At 39.5% G+C, this 25398-nt stretch overlaps 1 protein-coding gene across 4 annotated transcripts in view; it reads right to left on the bottom strand.

Annotated features, from left to right (window-relative positions):
* Window positions 1–2290: 2290 nt before the first annotated feature.
* The window catches only part of LOC126106893 (uncharacterized), a 206511-nt gene continuing 183403 nt past the window's right edge, over window positions 2291–25398 (bottom strand). For all 4 annotated transcript variants that reach the window (XM_049913305.1, XM_049913306.1, XM_049913308.1 and 1 more), the window contains 3 exons: window positions 23765–24100; window positions 13692–14054; window positions 2291–3886 (listed from right to left, as the gene is read on the bottom strand). In XM_049913305.1, the coding sequence (XP_049769262.1) occupies window positions 3758–3886; window positions 13692–14054; window positions 23765–24100 (828 nt within the window). In that variant the 3' untranslated portion in view covers window positions 2291–3757. The remainder of the gene's footprint in view (window positions 3887–13691; window positions 14055–23764; window positions 24101–25398) is intronic.

Here is a 25398-nt window from a genome sequence, read left to right on the forward strand (position 1 = left end):
ACAGTGCAAGCACACATATTCAAACATCGGAAAACAACATGTTGTATCACTTGATATTGGCCTACGGCCGAAACTGAAATAGTGTAATAAAAACTTATAACAGTCACTGGCGTAAAGATTATGTCCTTCAAAAAATTTTTCATGACTGTGAATCCCAGCTACAACAAGTGAAATCCATTTGTTTTCATTTCACATGAGAGTTGTAAACAAAGAAGGAACAGCAAAATCACTAAACCTTAATTTGGGCCACGTGGAGACTATTGCCCTCTCCAATGCAACTTAGACTGCTCTGCGCATGTGCGAATCTGACAGCTTGGGCTCGCCAGAAGAATTTTTCTGGCTAGTGCCTGGCTGCTTGTTGCTACTGCTGATACAGCTAACAGTCGTACTTCAAGTAGTCACAAGCGGGAGCAGGTACTGATCATACGCGACTCAACTGCACATGCGCATGAGCCCACTGGCATCTGCTCAAACAAACGTAATGTAAACTGTTGTGATGTCACTGTCATCAGAAACAGTTTGTTGGTATGAAATATTGCATAGTCTTCATCCTAAAGCCTTTGACACACTTTGGTGTTGGCAGACACTTGTGTATATGCACTGTGTTTTGTTGTTGGAAATGGCGCATTTCCTTTGCAACTTAAGTTTATTTTAGTTTTCTTTCCCTCATTTATGTTTTATTGCTGCAGTATTATTTTGCAGTAGTGTGCCAAAGTAAAATTCTTTTTTAGAATATCAGTTCTTACCAGTCAAAATTACAAAAATTTAACTGAAAACTAAAACAATAAAAAAATTCCCGGTTTTCTCCCAGATGAAAAAACTCCCGGGTTGTTACTGGTTGTCCCAGGGCGTATACACCCTGTAACAGAAATTTTGTTGCTACAATTTACAGAATTTTAATTCAAACGTAACAGTTTTCTGAGATTGATACTGTGCAGAAACAAAGCTATACTACTACTGATTCCGCTGCTGAAAGCAACTCCTGCGAGAAAAGCCAACTTATACTGTACACATAGTACATTGTGCTTTTCTTCTAGACAGCACCATGACTGAAGACCTGCATTGGATTGCCAGATAGGGATTTAAACCCTACACCATTTGATCACTATACCACCAGCCCTGTGAAATCTACTACACTGGAAACCCTCTGCTAGCGGCCCATGTCAGCTGCCTACTAGCAAAGCCTGGATTTGCCACTTTCCAGTTCACAACAGAGCCACTAAAAGCGAACCTGAACACTTGTGCCAACTGTCTGTTTCCTACAATAAAGCTCTTATATCTCACCATAAAGTTATACAGACAGAAAATGAGTCAACAATGTTGCCACATTGTGAGACTGTATTCTCTGGTTTGTTTTGGGACATGGGCCAATCCATGCATTTGTAAATGGATGTGGCATCAAAATGGATGGTCACACTATAATTGCATGATAAAGATGGCTGGCTCAGTTGTTGAAAGAGGTTTAGTAAAAAATGTAAGACTGGTCACACAAATAACAGTTGAACAACCACAGCTAGTAAAGGTGTTCATGATGTCAACAACAGATGACAGTAAGGCTGATGCTGCTGAAATTTTCAATGTCCTAGGTATGATCACATACAAGAATGAAGGTTAACGGAGTTCGAACCAGCATTGTGCTTCCACTGCATACATTTTTCAAAAGTTGAAGAGTATGTATTGGTATATAAATACAACAATTAAGATCAATAGCAAAAGTTTCTTCACTACAAAATTAAAGATTTTTAGCTCAGTTTTCCACATTCAGCTTATCACAATGTTGATCTAGAAGGTGTATTTGGCAATAATTTTACATATATTATCTAGCACACGATGTTTATATTATTATTGCTGAAAAATTAAGGTATTTAGTTAGCATACTAAACATTTATGATTGTATCTCTTTCACTGGATACTCTGTATAAGGCAGATATTTGAATCATACAATGTTAAAAGAAGAACGCAAACATTTGATAGTTTGCTCAGAGATGCTTTTTCATGATGAATAATCTACAAAACTTAAGGTATGTAATGAGGCTAAAAAAAAAAAAGATTCCGTGAGGTTTTTGAATTGATGAAATATTTACTTCACCTAATTAACTCCTCTATATTTACACTGTAAAATTATCTATAAAAAGTCTGCGTCATATTTCACACTTATGTCAAATAGCTACACATCCAAATCTTATGTGCTACGTGATACCTGATCAGAATAAGATTCTCTACTTGCACTTAAATGTTAACCAAACATGTGTTAACTGCTCTTTATGGAATTTTGGTGTCATAATTCTGATGAGAAAAATAAACAGTATTGCAGTGATCTATGACATAAAATGCCCATTAAAAAGTGTTTAGTCTAAAAGATATATAATTATATATATAATATATATATATATACAAAAACTTTAAAACATGCTTCAGGTACTTCTGAAACAGGAAGCCGGGAGTGCTTAGGCTTCAATGATGCATTGTATGCAACAAGAAGACTTCCAACAATTAGTCATAAGACCAATGAGATTCTGTTCCTATAAGTGACATTTTAACACTGTAATTAACAAAACACAAATCATTAGTTATATGTATGTCTGCTTTGAAATAATCTATACGTTTAGAAAAGAGTCACATTATTGTTACACACATCAATACTGTATTCCATATACATTACACTGATTTAAAACTTCTCAATACAGTTACATGATGAAAAGAGAAATAAATTTTTCTACTTCAAAATAGATAATCTCTCAACATTAATTAAAAAAAGATACAATATGAAGGTCCAGAAATTTGTACATGAAAATTGCTTTTTATCAATCCAGGTAAGCATGTTCCCAAGGAGATGGATTCCAAAACAAAAAAATTAACTTGTTCTATTTCCACTGTCATTCGCAAACAAAATCTCCATTATAGGAGAGGAAAGCACATCAATCATGACTGCCTAAAAATTGCAAAAAGTTCATCACAGCAGGTAATATATCCACTTACAAAGAGTATACATTAAATCATGAGTAAAACTACAAAGAAACAGGAAAAATTGAAGAAACTGAAAATGATTTATATTACTTAACTATTCTTCACAAATTATGCACTAAATGATGGCTCAAGTTGAAGCTTCCTTTTATGACTAATTGCAAGAGACAGAAAAAGAAGTGAAAATGCGTAATATTTACACAGGAAGAAGAGCACTGCATTCTCACAGAATGCAGCCCATTCTTATAAAGTTACATTCAGACATCCGACAACACAAACATGCCCAACACTCACTCGTAAATGGATACAAATCTGCACACAGCTCCTCAGTCGTAAGATCACTGACAAGAAACCGAAGTACTTATGAACACTGTACAGTAATCTTTCAGTACTGTATCCTGTGCTAACATTCCATCACCCTCATTCAAACATTAAATTCAAAATCCACACTCAACTCCTGCAACTTTTTTCACTCGCAACACTGCAACACAGTTACTGCACCAGCACATCTATTTCTCCTCTGCAGGCAGAGAAGTGCTCAAGCAATTTACAAAACCGTCACACACCAAACATAACAAATCAAATGGCACTAGCTCAGTTATTTTCCAACACATTACACACACAACAGTGTTTAAGGAATGAGACATGAAAGACACAGGCTTTCCCCGACAAGTAAAATGGCTTTCTGTTGAAGAGATCCACACTGGTTGAACTTTCCGCAATGTGGGCGATAGCACTGGGAAGCTCAGAAGGCAGCTCTAGCCCCCGGGAGCCGCCTCCCCATAGCCCCCCATCAGAAATCTGTCTCTGATATGTACTGCCGCCACGTAGCTTGGAACGCAACTTTCAGAATCTTTATCTTCGTATTCGGTAGAGCAGTTGTGAGCATCTTCTGTAACTTCGTTAGTGGAAGAATGTCCACCTGGCAACAACAGATTCATATTTTTAAATTTTCATTGGATCACACTACGAGCACGTATAGCTTAGTTTTCTACAATTATTCAGGGAAATCCAAGACAAAAACAAATAGACCAGAACATTAATAGGTAACGTAAGAGGATCAGGTCGGGCAAAATGAACACACTTGCTTGTGAGGCTTTTCTATCATATCTGGAACAATTTGCAGGGATGTATCAAAAGGAAAATTCAGTTGATGATTCTAAATTTACATGGAAAGAGAATGGCTGATTATTATTTACCACATTTCGTAGATAAAATTCCAAGTACTGCTGATAGGAACAATTATCAGGGGAAACTATACCCACCTATAGGTGCCGTTAGTTCTTTCCTCAGGGAGGAAAGAGCCAGTAATTTCATGTTTCTCACACAGCATTAAAGCACTGCCACATTGGCTCTCACCTGCACCAAAGTTAAGATTCAGATAATAGAAAGCAGACTGCACAAGGATAGGATGTGTTTTCATCTTCTGCAGCTCGTGACAGTTAAATGGATTGCTGGCAGAGTTTAAAGATTTTTCATGTTCACCACACTTCTCAAAAACTGCAAGTAACCAATCACTTCATTGTGGAGAACTGGCAAGCTCTGGCAGTGAAGTGTGAACTATCAACTAATTAGTAATTTAATTAGGCTATAGTAACACTGCCCCCCCCCCCCCTTTAAATGCACCCATCAGCAAAACTTTGAATTTCACTTCCAGAACATAAGGACTGACCAGCCATAACAACACAGCCCCCCCCCCCCCCCCCATTCAATTTTGACAGTGACAACCTTGAAAATTTTCCGAGCTGCAACCACATCAACGATCATATATGTTGCAAATTTTCATCACACAAAAATTGTCTGCACTCAGTTTAATTGATGTACTGAGAATAACAAGTCCAAAGCTCACTAGTACAACAGAGTTACCAGGGTGTATACGCAGACAAGAAAAACTAACACCCAGTTTTTCCCAGTTGAAAATAATGTCAAGTGACAATATACTTTCCCTTGGAAGTGTAGAGTGTACACATCCTTTCAATGGTAAAGGTATTACATACCGCCATGGAACTTCCCAGCACCTTAAGAAATGAAACCCAGCAAAACACAACGCATTTTGGAACGGTCTCTGATGTGCCGCAACATGTACCCTGCATATTTTCATATTATCAAAGTATCAATACAAACTGCACCAATTACAGCACGGTAGCTTTCAAAGCACTGAAATCAAAGATTCCAATGAGTCATATTCAGAGCATAGCGCTTGTGACTTCGTTGGCCAATAGCAGCATCACTGTTAAGTAACGCGAACACACAAACAGGAAAAGTTATGGTTTAAATTGATACACATGCAATTTTTGCAATTTTTTCCGAGGGTGTGATTAGGTAAAATTCTTAGAGCACAGCTTAAATTTCAACAGCTGAATATTTATGACATGCAAATTATAAATTTCACTGCCATGCACTGAAAGTTTTGTGGACTACCTGGCTGAATAAATGTTCTGATGATGACTTCAACTTTTCCACAGAAAAGTCAACTGAGTGTGAAGTTGCTGAAGAGTTCACTTCGCACTTTTTTTGTAAGGATAATTATAATTTTTGCCACTGTTACTGCATAATTTGTAATCAATGAAAGATTTAAAATAAATATGAAAAAACTAGTGTAGAAGAGCTTTGAGTTTTTTAGCATGTTACCCTTTAAGATATATCAAACACAGATTGGTTGGCAAGTTTTCAATAATTGCATAAATGGCTGGTCTTCTGGGCCCAAAATTTTTCTATGCTGCTAGTTCTCAAAATATTAAGTTATGAATGAGGGTCAAATATTCCACGATTTAAGAAATTAACCGCATTTTCTCACGTGTAACATAAATCATCTTGTGTGAAAGGAAATTTACTTTGAAAGTAACGCTTCTCAAACAACCAATTGCAATGTTTTCCCACGACATCTTATAAATCTAAACAGCTGAGACCTCACGCTCATTGAACGCAGTTTGTTGTTACACAGTGTTGCACAATCTTTGTCCTAAAATCTTTGACTCATTTCGCTGTCGGTAGACGCTTGTGTGTGCAGTTGATTTTGTTGTAAATGCCGCATTTTCTTTGCCAATGAAATTTTATTTTGATGTTGACTTCTCGTTTGTGCTTTTTTGCTGCAGTATTATTCTGCAATAACAGGCCAAAGTAAAATTCTTTGTTAGAGTATCAGTTCTTAGCAGTGCATATAACAAAAATTTAATTGGAAATTAAAACAATGAAAATTTCCCCAAATTCTAAAAAAATTTGAATGTTTTTCCTGGATTTTATGGTTGTCCCCAAGTGCATACACCCTGGTTACTGTATCTGATGTCACAACAGCATACACTATCTGATCAGGAATACTCAGACAGATTTAGTGAACATCAGTATGAAGCATGTCAGCCCTTCACCTTTATGCACATTGAGGTGTCGGAATGTCTATGAAGGAACAGCAGCGATTTCTTCCTCAAGAGCATAATCTAGTCAAAGCAGTCATGGAGAATGCTGGAATATGGAGTGAAGTCAATGTTGTAACTCATCCTAAAGGTGCCCTCCTGGATTCAGGTTGGGGCTCTTTGCAGGCCAGTCCATTTCAGGAATGTTACTGCCTACAAACCACTGCCTCTCGGATGCTGCTTTATGACAGGGTGCACTGTCAAGCTAATACAAATGGTGATCGTCTCCAAACTGTTCCTCTGTCATACGCAGTACTCAATGCTGGAAAAAGTATTCCTATCCTTTCACACTTTTGTTTTTTAAGAACAACAACAACAACAATAAATAATAATAATAATAATAATAATAATAATAATAATAATGGGACCATACACAACCTGTAGAAAACACCCCCAATCCATAACACCAACCCCTCTGTACTTCACTGTTCACACTACACATGATGGGCAAGTAATGTTCTCCGCATATTTGCCAAACCAAAACCCTTTCGTGCAATTGACACAGGGAATATTGTCATGATTTGTCATTCCAAATCATTTGTGGCCAGTCATCCACTTTCCAGTGGCACTGCTCTTTACACTATCTCAAGCATGGTTTAGCACTGACAACAGGAGCGTGTTGACGTATGAGAAGCTGCTCGACCATTGTACCCATTCTTTGAAACTAATAAGGGATTCTTTCCAGTAATTTCACATTTTTTTACAACACACTTCGCAATGCTCGAATGCCTCTGTCCGTCAGGTCTCAGTTTAGCTGTGATCGTTCCTTTGCGTTTCCACTTCATAATCGCATCACCAACTTGGCAGCTTTAGAAGAGTTAAAATGTTCTCAATAGATTTGTCACTCGGTCAACATTCAATGACAAGTCCACATTCGAAGTCATTTAGCTCCGCTGACTGACCTGTTCTGCTGTTACTGCTCCTCTACTAAGAGTACAATAGTCCCTACTTCATTTTATACTAATCAGTACACCTCTCTGTAACATTTGATGGTCAATTCGAGATTATGTACAGGCATCTGGATACTTCTGATCATACAGTGTATACAGGGTGTTGCTGAAGGATTTTGATGTTGAAGATACCTCCTGAAACACGTTACACCCTGGCAGTTTGCATCAGCAATTTCTGACTTACATTGAGGTATTTAATATCATCTTACTGTCACGGCCACCTGCTGAGGAGAGTGCCCGAAAAAGTGGCCACAGAGAAAATAGGAAGCTCATAGAATTTTCATTAGTAAATGTCTGATAGTTTCTTTGAAGAACTTTGTGTGTAAATCGCATACAGTGGAACTCGATTATACATTCTCTGATTTTATGTTTTTCACGATTCCGTGCGATAAATTCGTATGCCCTGGACCGCACAAAAATGTAAAATTGGGGTTCCACTATAGTTGGAATTTGTTTGTCCATTTTATCTTGCATTGAACTGAAGAAAATATATGGTCACATCACTTTGAACAATTATTCACATAACACCGCAATATAAAAGAGATAAGTGTGCACTTACAATGTTTTCGTGAAATGATAAGACAGAGGAAGAGAATCTTACACAGAATGCCAATCAAAACCGTGTAATGAGAATTCCAAAACATCAAACACTATTGGTAGAGTTGTTATCTGATTTCCAAGAAGATAAAAATCTCATAGATGGCACTGGAAATGAGCAAAACTGGTTGACTGAACTTGAGAATGAAATAACAATCTATCTTGACCTTCACATTCGACAAATTTGAATGTTTCCACTGCTGTGGTCTGCTTGGAGAAACATTAAAGGACCACTGGCCCCCCTCATGAAACTCTCAAGGAATTTTAACAATTTTAATAGAAGGAACGGTATACTATCCCACTGATAGCAATTCAGTAATTATACAACCGACCCCTTGCAAAAGTACGCTTTTTCTCTGATACAAAAATGTGGCTCTACACCACATTTATTCAAGGGTTTATATTTTGTGCAACTCGTGTACAGACTTTTACTTCCATCAATAAACACAGCCTACATACCTCTAGACGAAACAGAGTGTGCATCAAAATATATTTGCAATAGAAACAATGAATTACTGATAAAATTATTTAATTCGATAGATAAAAAATCTACTCACCCAAGTGGTGGCAGAACACACACATGAAAGACTGTTGTGATTGGCAAGCTTTCAGAGCCAGTGGCTCCTTCTTCAGGTGCAAGGGTTGAAGAGGAAAGAAAAAGGGTGAAGGAAAAGGATTGGAGAGGTCTAGGAAAAGGGGTAGATTTTGGGAAAGTCACCCAGAACCCCGGGTCAGGGGAGACTTGCTGTATGGTATAAGAAGAAAAGTCTGATTGTTGGGGACTGCATCAGACGACATTTGAAAACCTGAGAGCTTATAGGTGGAAGATGGTAATATTCAAAACAGAAATTATTACTAAAACAATGCGCACGAGTTAATAAGAGTGAAAAGCTGAGAGCATTGTATGTAACAGAGGTGGAAGAGGTGGTGAAAAACAGACGGGAAAGACAATGAAAGATGTAGGAAACTATAAGGGGCACTCAAAAAGAAATGAGCCGAGGCGGAGCCATAATTACAGAAACCAGTACCCATATGTTAGAAGTATTGACCCTGGCTGTTGAGACAATTGTCCCACTGTGACAAGGCGGTGAATGGCTGCCTCATAAAAATCCCAGGGCTGTGATGTTAACCAGTTTTGCATGTACAGCTGGACACCGTTGTCCGAGGTGATTTGTTATGCTGACTTTCTTCTTTGACCAAGATGGCCCCCTTCTGATTCATTTCCTGCAGCACAGGACAACAGTGAATTACCCACAAACCTTGATCATACTTCGCCAAGTGATCAAATCAAAACGACAAGGCAATCTCACCTGTGGGGTCATTCTGCTCCATGACATTGCAAAGCACTCCTGCAGAAATTCAAATGGAAGGTTCTCGGCCACCATCTATTTAGTCTGGACCTCTCTCCCTGTGATTACACCATTTTTGGTTCCCTTAAAAAGGCTCCGAGGGGCAAACAATTCACCTCTGACGACGATGTCCAGCTGCATATGCGGAACTAGTTAACATTGCAGACCCGGGAATTTTATGAGACAGCCATTCACCTCCTTGTGTCACAGTGGGATAAATGTCTCAACAGCCAGGGTCAATACTTCTAACATACAGGTACTGATTTCTGTAATTATGCCTCTGGCTCATTTCTTTTTGAACACCCCTTATAAAATGGAGTGAATCGAAGAGTATTTACAGTGCAGAAAAGCTGAGATGGAAGAAATTAATATAAATTAAGGCCAGGTGGGTGCCGAGAACCAAGAACATGTTGTAGTGCTAGTTGTTTTTGTTGTTATATTAGCCCATGTAGCCACCATTCCTTCTCATTTAACCCTCTTGTCAGTCTTTATTGTCTTCTGTCTTGTTCAAACTGTGATCAATTTTCTACCTTACATGCTAATCCATTCATTTATTTATCTATATCACCAAGATTAATCAACACTTTGCCCCTACATCTTCTCCAATACCGATTTCCGTGCTTGTAGGTGGGTCCATTTTCATTTTTATTTGCATATAGCAATTCCATTGTCATTTACGAATGTACATACAATAACTTACGGTTCATCACACTGCATGGCCTCCTCCTGATTGTCTTTCGCCAATTTATTCACAAATCTGAAAGCTATTTTCTTTTCCACCATCCACTTATCTTATTTATACATAGTTCTTTCACATTTTTGTGCGATTGTTTTTTGGTAAACCATTCTGATTGACTTTTATTGCTTTTTCTTATGTCACTTTAATTGCCAAGCTAGGTAGTTTACATTTTCTCCTACGACTTTCGCTTTCTGTTTATCCAGTTTCTAAAATTTTGTCTGTCTTCATGACTTTTCCGATCAATTTTTTTCTTTTTATCATTTTTCATATCAATACAGATTGACCACTTATTAAAAATTTCCATACGAATTTTTCTAATTTTTCTGACTTTTACCTTACTTTTTTGTTTTTCTATTTTTTCCACCCTCTGCTTATTTCTTTATTTTTTTGTGCCACTCTCACAATTTCTAACTCTCCAAATTGTCCTCTCTTGCCATGATATATCCCATCTGATATTACATCAGTTCTTTTTGAAAACATGCCTTTGCACTATCAAAACTAAGGTCTCACATTCTGTTTCTTGAAACCTGAGTTACTCCAAAAGGCCTAACATTGAAAGTCCCAGTTTCTGGATGCAATCCTACCCTACACCAGACTCTTCTACACTTTCAAATACAGCAATCTCTTGCTCTTACCTGGTTAACCTGTGAGCTATATGCCACATCAGCAGCAAATTTCCAATCTACCAGACTTCTCTCCTTCTACAAAATCCTGCAGTTATCTGCCACTCATGTTTCCTTGAATGGTATCATCTACCAAGCCAACTTCAAACTGCAGCTACATGCCAGACTTCACTTCAAAAGCTATCCACATTCTTCTAAACTACCTTAAAAGTGGTATTTCCTTTCCCAACCCTCTGGAGTTCCCTAAACAGCCACACCATCAACCACCACTCTTCTCCTACAAACTGAGCTTGGCCAACCTCTTTAACATCCCACAGCCTTTACCACTGCCTCCCACACCAAAATTAACTCTTAGTCCTAAGAACCAGTCACAACAGTACAGTGTCCTTAACCTCTCATCTAAAGCACTCTTCCCTCCTGAATTATCTGTATTATCTAAGGGCATCATTTTCAGCTCTAAATCTGCATTTGATCACACTGCTTTGGTGAATTACCTCCTTTCCTTCACATGTAATATCCATTGGAAATATCACTTTGCAACCCAACCTCAAAACCTTTCCTACAGCAAACCTGACATTGAACCCTGTGTTGAACAGTTCAGAGCACAACCCCGACTTGATACACCACCACTACCTCAAAATCATCCCTTACAACTCTTCAAAGAATTCCTCACATCCAGCATTGCTTCACAACCCTTCCTCAGGTCCCTACAACATGACCCTAACCTGTTCTCTGCAGAGCTCCAGGCTTTACATTCCCTAAAAGCTGATGACTCCATCATTATCCTCCCAGCAGACAAAGGATCTACCACTGTAGTACTTGCCCGAAGGGAGTATGTTAGTGAAGGTCTACACCAGCTGTCTGACACCTCTACATACAACATCTGCCATCAAGATCCCATCCCTGTGATTCAAACTGATCTGCAGTCCCTACTAACACCTCAATCCGTAGAACTTCTCACCCCACCCACATGATGCACCCGACCTTTTACCTTCTTCCTAAGACCCACAAACCCAATCATCCTGGCCATTCTATAGTTGCTGGCTTCAAAGCACCCACCGGATGTATATCTGCCTTAATTGATCAACACCTGTAACCCATAGTACAAACACTCCCCTCCCATATCAAAGATACCAATCATTTCTTAGATCGTCTGAAATCCGTGCCTGTCCCACTCCCACCACACACCTTGCTTGTCACCATTGATGCCACCTCCGTCTATACCAACATCCCCCCACGTACATGGTCTGTCTGCTGCTGAACATTACCCCAGTCAGTGCCCACCTGATTCCAAACCTATGACATTGTTCCTACTCAAAATTAATCAACTTTACATTTACCAACAACTACTTCACCTTTGAGGGGCAGACATACAAACAGATCAGGGGTATGGCCATGGGAACCAGGATGGCTCCTTCCTATGCCTACCTTTCCATGGGTCACTTGGAAGGGGCTTTCCAGGCTCCAGAAGTCTTCAGCCCGTGGTGTCTGCTTTAGGTACACTGATGACATCTTTGCCCTATGGACTCATGGTGCGGCCGACCTGCTAAAATTCCTTGAGTCTTTGAATACCTTCTCCCAATTAAATTTCACGTGGTCATATTCTGAATCCCATGCCAATTTCCTTGATGTTGACCTCGTCCTCACCAAAGGCCAGCTACACACTTCTGTTCTACCAACAACAAAACATACATTTTGACAGTGCCATCCTTTCCATGTCAAACGTTCCCTCCCATACAGCCTTGGCATCCGAGGAAAACATATTTATTTGGATGCAGACTCTCTACACCAATACACCACCATTCTCACCTCAGCCTTCAATGCACGTAATTACCCCACCAGCCTAGTTAAAAAGCAGGTTTCCCGGGTCATCACATCCAATCCTGGTATTGCTGATGCCACCACAAAACAGCTACGGAGCACACCATTGGTGATTCACTATTATCCTGGTATGGAATGTGTTAATCAGCTACTTCGGCAGAGCCACGACTTCCTAAAATCGTGCCCTGAAATGAGATCCAGTCTGCCTGAAATTTGGCCACCACACCCAGAATAGCTTTCCATCACTCTCCCGATCTCCACAATATTCTTGTCAGATCCTATGCTCCTTCTGTACCCATCTCCCTACTCTATGGCTCCTACCCCTGCGACTATCCCACTGCAAGACTTGCCCTATGCACACTCCTACCACTACCTATAATAGCTCTGTGGTAAAACATATACTATCAAAGGGAGAGCCACTCGCGAAACGACACGTCATATACCGGCTATTATGTAAACACTTTTCTGCCTTCATTGACTTGACTACCACCAAATTATTAATTAGGATGAATGGGCATAGGCAGAGGGTATATACGAACTCACAATATCCTGTTACAGAGCATGCTCTACAAAATGGCATTCCTGACCTCGGCACCCGTTTCTCCACACGCGCCATCTTGATTCTTCCGCCAGTGGGAAATAGCACTACAACATGTCCTTGGTTCTTGGCACCCACCTGGCCTTAATTTATGTTAATTTCTTCTGTCTCAGCTTTTCTTTACTGTAACTACTCTTTGATTCACTCTGTTTTAGTTTTCTACATCTTTCATTGTCTTTCCCACCTATTTTTCACCGCCCCATCTCACCTCCGTTACGTACAATGCACTTAGCTTTTCATACTTATTAACTGGTAGACGATGTTTTAGTAGTAATCTCTGTCTTGCATATTAACCTGTCTTCCACCTTCACGCTCTCAGGTTTTCAAATCTCGTCTGATGCAGTCTCCAACAATCAGTCTTTCCTTCTCATCCCATACGGCCAGTCTCCCCAAGGTGACTTGCCCAAAATCAACCCCTTTTTCCTAGACTTCTCCAGTCATTTCCTCCACCCGTCTTCCTTTCCCTTCAACCCTTCTGCCTGAAGAAGGAGCCACTGGCTAGGAAAACTTGCCAATCACAACAGTCTTTTATGCGAGTGTTCTGTCGCTGTTTGGTGAGTAGATTTTTTATCTATCCAATTAAATGAAAATATATATTACACTTACATTCATAAATCAACAATACAGTACAAAAACTTACCTGTGGTGCCCCCGGTGTCGGTACAGCTGAAGAAGAGTTAGAAGTTGGCGAAGAGCCTTCTCCTCGAGTTCGAGAGTCTGTACTTTTGTTTCCACCATCATCTGGCGGTATGCTTCCCGGCACTGGTCTCAGGACAGGAATGCTGTCCCCTGCACCGGCACCAGGTAATGGTGGTGTATACGATTTCTTTTTCTCCTTGTCCTTCCCAGTGTGGCTGCCAGGAGGACCTTTCTGGTCTTCGCACTGATCCACAAACAGCTCAGTGACCCGCAGCAGCTCGTGGGTCACACCCCAAACAAAGTGCGTCAAAGAATCGCCCAATTTTGTGACCCCACCTAGTACCATATGGTTTGTCGTGGCAGACTGTAAAAAGTACAAAACACAATGAAAGCAGTATTTCTAGAGGGCAGTATTTCTACACACACATTAGTTGGGAATCAAAAAAACTATAATCCATGAGTGAAGTCGGATAACACACAACTGAACCTACACAGATTACTACACAGAGTACAATGGTTCCTCTACGGACACAACACTTATGACTTCTCAACATTACAAACAGCCCACACATTAAATAACAAAGCTTGTGGACAAATACAGAGCTCATAAAACACACACAGACATTCGTCAACACTGACGTTTCATCTCATGTGCACAAATAGTAGTAGTATGGTATTCTGCCTTATGGCAGGTCTTGTCATGGGTTGAGCCTCTTCCACTTTTGTCTGTCTATAGCCAGTCTTTTCATTTCTGAATATTTGTCTCCTTTGATATTGTCCAGCATTTGATATCTTCCTTTTCATCTTCCCCCTTTTTCCTCCACCATTCCTTTCTTCAATAAACAGTCCCTCCTCAAACAATGTCCAATCCAGTTCCGTTTTCTCTTTCTGATGACTTTCAGCATGTTTCTTTCTTCTCCAACTCTTCTTAATACTTCTTCATTCCTTACTCGGTCTTCCAATTTCACTTTTTCCATTCTTCTCCATTATCTACACCTCTAGTGCTTCCAATCTTCTTTCATCTTCCTTCCTCAATGCACGTAACTGAACACAGGAATTATCTGCCTTGGCGATACCCTGCCCAGTTTCTGAACATGCTCTACAGTGCAGTATGAACAGCCATTTTGATCCTCCCACTTAATACTGGTTTCCTTGATCTACAGAGATGGGGCTTTCTCTTCAACCTCACTTTGCGTAACTACCATAACTGTCAACTTTTGAAAAGGGCTTTCAGTAAAACCCACGCACGACAAACACACCCCCGCTTGATGAAAACAATAATATTACTGGGCTGCAAAATACAATAATTCATGCTTTAAATGAAATACTTCAGTGAAATCCCATCTACTTACATCATAGGCCAATGATTTGTAGAGGAACATAACAATAAAGAAGAAATACATGTTGAACAGCAGCAGGCGTGGTGGTACTGGTTTGCAGCATACATGACAGGACTTCCTTTCACCAGACACGGATGGTCTGAACTATAGCCTATTTTTCTTTACAAACCTGAAAACACGTTCACACTCTTCACTGCTATGGGGTTGGGTGAGAATTGAGAACATTATTATGGAAATTCGGTTATACTTAAAAAGTCCATCGGCTCCACGAATTCTTGACATTTGTGCCCAACTGGAATTACTTGCAGGAACTTGATTTGCAGCCATAGTGTCATCTACCTGAAGAGGAAGCTCAATCACTACCTCATTCTGTAGTTTTATTCTCTTCCTTGCATAACATAATACGAAAGTTTTCCACGAAAAACCAAATGGAAGAAAACTGTGAATCTTCAATTTTGTCTAGTCTCGCAACTTGAGCATGCTTTGGCACATCATCATTGTGTGGAAACTTGCTGATGATGTAGCCACAGGCAGTACTAAAGTAGTTTCTCACTAACGAAAAGAAAAGGGATTTATCTGTTTGCTGGAGATCATGCACTATGTTTGAAGTCTGACTGCCAATAACAAACTCATCATCGCTTCTTTGATTTTGAATCAAGTTGTATTCAGCTTCAAGTAATGAGGAGCTTTTGACAATTTTGGGATTAACAAACTTCATTAACATCTGCTTAGCAAATCCATTAGAAGTTCTAATAAAAAGTGAACTTGTGGGGAAGAATTTGTCAAATACAGGAATAGTCACATTAAGCAAAGCACAAAAGGCCTTGTTCAAGTTTGAGGACAGGAACAAACAATTTTATCCTCATGTGTTGTAGCAGAAGTCTTACTTTTCAGGATGAGTTTCTCAATTTGGAAGAATGTGCTATTCTTTTAGGGGCACGTGCAGTGGCAGAATCAAGAATTCTCTTCTTCTGATACTCTTTGGATCCATTGTTTTCCACTCTACGTACTCTGACAGATGTCAAGCTTGTGAAGATTTTTAGGTACATAATAATACTTCCTCTTTGAAAGAAAGAAGGGGATTTCACTGGTCCAGTAGTCTATCCAAACATCTGCCTAAAGATACCCACCTAGTCCATTAATCGTGACCGGGCCAAATATCTCACGAAATAAGTGTCAAACGAAAAAACTACACAGAACGAACCTTGTCTAGCTTGAAGGAGGAAACTAGATGGTGCTATGGTTGGCCTGCTAGATGGCGCTGCCATTGGTCAAATGCATATCAACTGCATTTTTAAAAATAGGAACAACCATTTTTTATTACATACTCATGTAGTACACAAAAAAAGGAAGAATTTTTTAATTGGACCACTTTTTTCACTTTGTGATAGTCAAAAACATATGGCTCACAATTTTAGACGAATAGTTGGTAACAGGTAGGTTTTTTAAATTAAAATACCGAACGTAGGTACATCTGAACATCTCATTTCAGTTGTTCCAATGTGATACATGTACCTTTGTGAACTTATCATTTCTGAGAACGCATGCTGTTACAGCGTGATTACCTGCAAATACCACATTAATGCAATAAATGCTCAAAATGATGTTCGTCAACCGCAATACATTTGGCAATTCGTATAACAGCATTCCTCTCAACAGTGAGTAGTTCGCCTTCCGTAATGTTCGCACACGCATTGACAATGCGCTGACGCATGTTGTCAGGCATTGTCAGTGGATCACGATAGAAAATATCCTTCAACTTTCCACACAGAAAGAAATCCGTGGACGACAGGTACGGTGAACATGCGGGCCATGGGTGCTTCAACGACCAATCCATCTGTCATGAAATATGCTACTCAATACCACACGCGAGCCATGTGCCGGACATCAATCACATTGGAAGTACATTGTCATTCTGTATGCAGTGTAACATCTTGTAGTAACACTGGTAGAACATTATGTAGGAAATCAGCATACATTGCACCATTTAGGTTGCCATCGAAAAATTGGGGGCCAATTATCCTTCCTCCCACAATGCCGCACCATACATTAACCCGCCAAGGTCACTGATGTTCCATTTGTCACAGCCATCGTGGATTTTCTGTTGCCCAATAGTGCATATTATGCCAGTTTACATTACCGCTGATGGTGAATGACGCTTCGTCGCTAAATAGAACACATGCAAAAAATCTGTCATCGTCCCGTAATTTCTTTTGTGCCCAATGGCAGAGCTGTACACAACGTTCAAAGTTGTCGCCATGCAATTCCTGGTGCATAGAAATATGGTACGGATGCAATCGATGTTGATGTAGCATTCTCAACACCAACGTTTTTGAGATTCCCGATTCTTGCGCAATCTGTCTGCTACTGATGTGCGGATTAGCTGCGACAGCAGCTAAAACACCTACCTGGGCATGATCATTTGTTGCAGGCCGTGGTTGACGTTTCACATGTGGCTGAACACTTCCAGTTTCCTTAAATAACGTAACTATCTGGCGAATGCTCCGGACACTCGGATGATGTCGTCCAGGATACCGAGCAGCATACATAGAAAATGCCCATTGGGCATTTTGATCTCAATAGCCATACATCAACACGATATCGACCTTTTCCGCAATTGGTAAATGGTTCATTTTAACACGGGTAATGTATTACGAAGCAAATACCGTCCACACTGGCGGAATGTTACGTGATACCACGTACTTATATGTTTGTGACCATTACAGCGCCATCTGTCACAAACTGAAAAAAGTGGTTCAACTAATACATTCACATTTCTGTACGTACTACAAGAATATGCAATAAAAAATGGAGGCTCCTATTTTAAAAAAAGCAGTTGATATCCGTTTGACCTATGGCAGCGCCATCTAGCAGGACAACCACAGCGCCATCTGGTTTCCCCCTTCAAGCTAGATGTGTTTCGTTCTTTGCAGTTTTTTTGTTTGATGCTTATTTCGTGAGATATTTGGCCCAGTCACTATCCATGGACCACCCTGTATACATGCTTCAGAACTTTCTGAAGGTGTCCTTTTCTTGTGACACTCTTCTCTAAGAGATAAAATATATAAACAAGGATCTAATCCATACTTTTTTCAGCTGCTAGATTAAACAGCTGCCAAATGCAACTTATGATGGCAATATCTGGTTGAACTTCATTCAGAACTGCTGGAACCCCATTTTTGTGTCCTATAATAACAGGACCATTGTCGGAGCAGAAAGCCATACAGTTTTTAATTGGTATGTAATGAGAATTCAGCTGTGATAACATCGGGTTACCTAAGTTTATATGCAGTACAAGTTTATATGCCAACTAGCTCTGCAGCTGATGAAGAAATTGAAGAAATGTATGATGAGATAAAAGAAATTATTCAGATAGTGAAGGGAGACGAAAATTTAATAGTCATGGGTGACTGGAATTTGACAGTAGGAAAAGGGAGAGAAGGAAACATAGTAGGTAAATATGGATTGGGGCTAAGAAATGAAAGAGGAAGCTGTCTGCTAGAATTTTGCACAGAGCATAACTTAATCATAGCTAACACTTGGTTCAAGAATCATAAAAGAAGGTTGTATACATGGAAGAATCCTGGAGATACTAAAAGGTATCAGATAGAGATTTAACACAGAGATTTAGGAACCAGGTTTTAAATTGTAGGACATTTCCAGGGTGTAAGCATAATGAAATTAACATTAATATTTTAAAAAAAATTGAATCTTATTGTAGGAAATGAGTTTTGCCTTTCTATTATTTTCAATCTGTATGCTGTATGTTAGAATATTTCTCGTGTATGATTTATACCATGTATATTTGTCATGTTAAATAATTTCTTTACTTGAATTTTTTTGTGTATGGGATTGATGGGGAAGTATCATTGCAACAACAGCCAGTAACAAGTCCACAGATTCAGAGAGTCCAAATTTGGAAGAGGTTATCAGACTGCATCATTAATGTACTAATTGTGTAATACAGATCCATTACTGAGTGTGGTCGGGATTTTGTTGTATATGTCCATAACAACAAAAGCCCTGGGGAGCAGTTGTAATGGATCTGGGAGATGTAATTTTTTTACCGTATTTGTCGATACCGAATTGTAAATGTTTTCTTATATTTTTGTCAGGATTTATTATAATTTGTCTTATTATATGTTAATTTACTTCTGTTTTTGAGAGTAAAAGCATATTGATTACTATTAGAAAATGTGTCGAGGAGTGGCAAAGAGACTGGTTACAACTGGAAGATTGTGTGTGGTGTAAAATATCTTTGACGCTAGAGTCGTCTTTGACTGTACTAAGTCGGCAGCTAACTCTTGGTGTGTGTTGACATGGTGTTGACAGAAGAACAATGTGAAGGTCGCCGTCATAAATAGTTTTGAAGTATGTTACTATTATTTTTGTATTAACTAAAAAGAAGAAACTACATTTGAAGAAACTGTATTTGAAACACCAAAATGAGAGAAACACGTTGAACCACGTCAATTCTGCAACCAACAAAGATGCATTGTGGAATCATACTTAGACAACTGAAGCCAAGACTATATCACCGTGTAAACGTCTAATGGAAAAGGTACTGTCACGAAATATGGCAAATTTAAGTAAATAAAAAATAGTGAGCATATTTTCAACTTGTGTCTTAGCCGTATTTCAATTGTGGGCGTCAGCCGGGATAACATTTGCCGTATTTCAAGGGGCAGATGTGGACTCTGGCCACAATCTATTGGTTATGAACTGTAGATTATAACTGAAGAAATTGCAAAAAGGTGGGAATTTAAGGAGATGGGATCTGGATAAACTGACTAAACCAGAGGTTGTACGGAGTTTCAGGGAGAGCATAAGGGAACAATTGACAGGAATGGGGGAAAGAAATACAGTAGAAGACGAATGGGTAGCTCTGAGGGATGAAGTAGTGAAGGCAGCAGAGGATCAAGTAGGTAAAAAGATCAGGGCAAGTAGTAATCCTTGGGCAACAGAAGAAATATTGAATTTAATTGATGAAAGGTGAAAATATAAAAATGCAGTAAATGAAGCAGGCAAAAAGGAATACAAACGTCTCAAAAATGAGATCAACAGGAAGTGTAAAATGGCTAAGCAGGCATGGCTAAAGGACAAATGTAAGGATGTGGAGGCTTATCTCACTAGGGGTAAGATAGATACAGCCTACAGGAAAATTAAAGAGACCTTATGGAGAAAAGAGAGCCACTTGTATGAATATCAAGAGCTCAAATGGAAACCCAGTTCTAAGCAAAGAGGGGAAAGCACAAAGGTGGAAGGAGTATATAGAGGGTCTATACAAGGGCAATGTACTTGAGGACAATATTATGGAAATGGAAGAGGATGTAGATGAAGATGAAATGGGAGATATGATACTGTGTGAAGAGTTTGACAGAGCACTGAAAAATCTGAGTCGAAACAAGGCCCCGGGAGTAGACAATATTCCATTAGAACTACTGACAGCCTTGGGAGAGCCAGTCCTGACTAAACTCTACCATCTGGTGAGCAAGATGTATGAGACAGGCGAAATACCCTCAGACTTCAAAAAGAATGTAATAATTCCAATCCCAAAGAAAGCAGTTGCTGACAGATGTGAAAATTACCGAACTATCAGTTTAATACGTCACATCTGCAAAATACTAACACGAATTATTTACAGACGAATGGAAAAACTGGTAGAAGCCGACCTCAGGGAAGATCAGTTTGGATTCAGTACAAATGTTGGAACACGTGAGGCAATACTGACCTTACGACTTATCTTAGAAGAAAGATTAAGGAAAGGCAAACCTATGTTTCTAGCATTTGTAGACTTAGAGAAAGCTTTTGACAATGTTGACTGGAATACTCTCTTTCAAATTCTAAAGGTCGCAGGGGTAAAATACAGGGAGCGAAAGGCTATTTACAATTTGTACAGAAAGCAGATGGCAGTTATAAGAGTCGAGGGACATGAAAGGGAAGCAGTTGTTGAGACGGGAGTGAGACAGGGTTGTAGCCTCTCCCCAATGTTACTCAATCTGTATATTGAGCAAGCAGTAAAGGAAACAAAAGAAAAATTTGGAGTAGGTATTAAAATCCAGGGAGAAGAAATAAAAACTTTGAGGTTCGCCGATGACATTGTAATTCTGCCAGAGACAGCAAAGGACTTGGAAGAGCAGTTGAATGGAATGGACAGCGTCTTGAAAGGAGGATATAAGATGAACATCAACAAAAGCAAAATGAGGATAATGGAATGTAGTCGAATTAAGTCGGGTGATGCTGAGGGAATTAGATTAGGAAATGAGGCACTTAAAGTAGTAGAGGACTTATGCTATTTGGGGAGCAAAATAACTGATGATGGTCGAAGTAGAGAGGATATAAAATGTAGACTGGCAACGGCAAGGAAAGCGTTTCTGAAGAAGAGAAATTTGTTAACATCGAATATAGATTTAAGTGTCAGGAAGTCGTTTCTGAAAGTATTTGTATGGAGTGTAGCAATGTATGGAAGTGAAACATGGACAATAAATAGTTTGGACAAGAAGAGAATAGAAGCTTTCGAAATGTGGTGCTACAGAAGAATGTTGAAGATTAGGTGGGTAGATCACGTAACTAATGAGGAGGTATTGAACAGGATTGGGGAGAAGAGAAGTTTGTGGCACAACTTGACTAGAAGAAGGGATCGGTTGGTAGGACATGTCCTGAGGCATCAAGGGATCACAAATTTAGCATTGGAGGGCAGCGTGGAGAGTAAAAATCGTAGAGGGAGACCAAGAGATGAATACACTAAGCAGATTCAGAAGGATGTAGGTTGCAGTAGGTACTGGGAGATGAAGGAGCTTGCACAGCATAGATTAGCATGGAGAGCTGCATCAAAGCAGTCTCAGGACTGAAGACCACAACAACAACAACAACAACAACAGCCTAAGTTTCGTCCTGTTGTGTTGCTGTCTAGTGCTGGTATGTGTAGCACTGTGCTCACTATTTATTTCCACAGAATATCAGAGAATGTAACAGCAACAGAATACAACTTAGTATCTGTATCATTGCTTTCATCCGTTGCCAAAGAAAATGGTTCGTTGTTAACAAATTCAGATGATGCATTTTTTGCCATGTCATTTTCATGCGACTACTGCCACACTTTTTTGTAACTTCTGATGTGGGAAACATCATCTAAAATAAAGCAAGAGCATTATCAGCTGCACTTAAGTGCACACGTGTGTAAGTGTGTGTGTGTGTGTGTGTGTGTGTGTGTGTGTGTGTGTGTGAGAGAGAGAGAGAGAGAGAGAGAGAGAGAGAGAGAGAGAGAGAGAGAGAGGGAGGGAGGGAGGGGGGAGGGGGGAGGGGGGGGAGAAGAAGGAGAGGGAGAGAGAGAGATTGTCACTGGCAACGTTTCCAGACTCCGCAAAAAAAGTTTCTATTTCCTTGTTATCTTCCTTCAATTTAACCTAACTTACATGTTTACTGCACGTCAAATGATTAGTTAAATTATTTCTTCCACGAAGTGCAATATTAATATCACACCCAAATACCGCACAAAGGCAAATTTTTCTCCCTTTCTTGGTTATTGGTATGCTTGGAAAATCAACAGAACAATTCTTTAAATGTCTGTAAGTGCTGTTTCTTGTTGGATTTATTCATGAATCCTACAATAGGAATATAGCGTATGAAAATGTCAGAACAAATGTCTCGATAGGTACTGAACATCAAAAGCAACCTGGAACACTGATGTCACATAAAAACACTTCATCGAAACATATTGAAGTACACAGAGTCTTAAACCATTAAATGAACATGACGCCAACCCTGTGAACAAAGAATATCCACATGGTAAAACACGCGCACACACACACACACACACACACACACACACACACACACACACACACGGAACAAATGTAATTAGTCCACCCATGGTCAAAAAATATGGGTTAAATTACAACAACCAAAAAGAGCGGAACAAAGAATTTACAGAGCAGAGCCTGTTGACACCAAAGACACATGGAAGAACTGTTATCCCAGTTTTAAATTCAATTCCAATGACGGAACAAATGTCACGGTTGAAAGTACCAATCAGATCAAAGAATGAGTTAGTGACTATCATAGACTTGCCTTCGACCCAGGCAAACAAATGACTGTATGGAAGCGGGTTGGTTATCGAATGTTAATGTTTCAAATTTTTGCCTGTGAAGTTGTAAAATGACATCGTCCATCCTTAAAACTGTAAAATGCTGCAATTCCCATAAATTTTTCAGATAAACTGTAGCAGTTTGCAGTTTTGCACTACACTTTTTCTCTTTCTCTCATTTTCTTCAGTTTGGATGTTGTTCCTTTACTTCTTTAGTCAATAATTTACTCTCTTACTCTTTTATCTTCATGTTTCTCTCAGTCTATCTTTTTGGTTTATCCCCATCTCCTTTTCCACTCTTTCCTATTAATTTCAGGTATCATTTCTCTTCCTGTAACTTCATTCTTTCCTCTCACTCTGACATATCAGTAGCTCAGCATCTTCAGTTTCATTTATATTTCACAACTCTGCTCTTTTACTGATGGTGAATCTACCTGTAAGTCCTAAAAGCTAGATATTCAATTGCTTCTCCACTTTTCCTCACAAAGTCCGAGTATCCTTCAATTTAAAATATTTCTGGCCCAAGAACAATGATAAAGACCAGTTAAAAAGGATGTTGAGTTATGGTTCTGTGTTTATTTCATTCCCACAATAGTCAAATCAGAAAATTACCACACAAACATACAAGAATGTGACATGAAACCTTACCTGAGATATGTATGTAGGAATAATCAGGAGGCGGCGGACATTCTGACACCGCGCAAGAGCAGTATCAAAGCCTGGTTTGACATCGAAGTTGACGAGCTCCAGCGTAACAAGCGAAGGGAGCGTCCGAACGCTGGCCAACAGAGCGAATGTGGGGCAGCCGTCGCCCTGCCCCTTCTCCAGCCTAAGCCGCTGCAGTGAGTGCAGCTGCGATAGTGTCTGGTTTCCGAACGATTCTGGCAGGTCACAGCACTCTCCCAGCTCCAGCGTCTCTAAAGTCTGGAGGGAGCCCAGCACTCCGCAGCCAGCGTGGCCCAGGTTTTTGACCATCGTCAGAGACTGCAATGGGCAAATGGAAAATTGTGTAACTGTACGTGCAAGGCTCTCTAACATTACCTCACGATGTTTATGAACAATTTGCCTCCATCTTGATCTGTCCTGTTACTGTTTCCCAGTTTTCTCCTTTAGCCTTCAGATCTGTAGTGTGATCCAGCCTTTTTTCCCTAGATTGTTTGTCCACCTCTAATTTACGAATAGCTCACTAAGACAGTTACACAGAAAACCATGTGCTGAACATGGAATCTTAACAACAGAGTAACTCAAGACTTTTTTTTATAGCTGTCCATAAATATTTTACAGGGCAGTAGCTTATGTAGCTGCGATGCAAAACAGCTACTGGACACACATATACCACTGTGAATAAATTTGTTAAGATACATGTTTAGGGCAACTCGAAGTTTTAAGTTGAGAGTAAACCATAAGGAAACTACAGAGACATTCTTAGAAGAGGATTGGAGGGTGGAGGCAAGAAACATCTCCATCTGGCAGAGACTGCTAAAAGGAAAAGGTTGACGCTAAGGGAGTAGTTGTGTCTTCCTTACTAATTTCAGGTATAAAATAATTTAATAATTTCTCCTAAGACCATACCTAATCCTAACCCCATACAAAATGTCCTGAAAATTTGTGATTGAGCATTTTTAATAGCTATAAAATACCTGTAAGATTTAAAACAAAAAAAATGTGGGGCACATGCAATACGTAATCACTGCACATGTAGTTCATCAATTGATTTTTAGGACCAGACTCAGTACCTTCAGTGCGGGAAGATCTGGGTTCGATTATCAGTACCTTCGCTGATTTTTTCTGAGTTAGGGCTGTCTGGTACAGGCTCCACTCAGCCTTTGAGAGACCGAGTGAGGTACTGCTCAAATAAAGAATCAGCGGCATCATCAAGATTCATCTACAGGCAATAATGGTTGGAGGGCCTGGTGATACACTGATCATACGTCCCACGATATTATATACAATTACACTCAAGAAATGGGGGAAGGGCAGACAGAGCTTGATAAAATCAAAATACACATGCATTTTTTACTGCTGTTTAATTCAATAAAGAAGTTTTTGGATATGACACATAAGCAGTATTTATTATCTTCAGAAATTTTATAAAGGCTGTGCTGAATCAAGAAACTCCTAGATGTAAAAAGTACCTTGGGTATCACAGCACCAAAACAGCCTTGCTGTGCTGGTACTGTGAACGACTGAAAGCAAGGGGAAACTACAGCCGTAATTTTTCCTGAGGACATGCAGCTTTACTGTATGGTTAAATGATGATAGCGTCCTCTTGGGTAAAATAT

This window comes from Schistocerca cancellata, chromosome 10, assembly GCF_023864275.1.
Source record: "Schistocerca cancellata isolate TAMUIC-IGC-003103 chromosome 10, iqSchCanc2.1, whole genome shotgun sequence".
Classification (NCBI taxonomy): domain Eukaryota; kingdom Metazoa; phylum Arthropoda; class Insecta; order Orthoptera; family Acrididae; genus Schistocerca; species Schistocerca cancellata.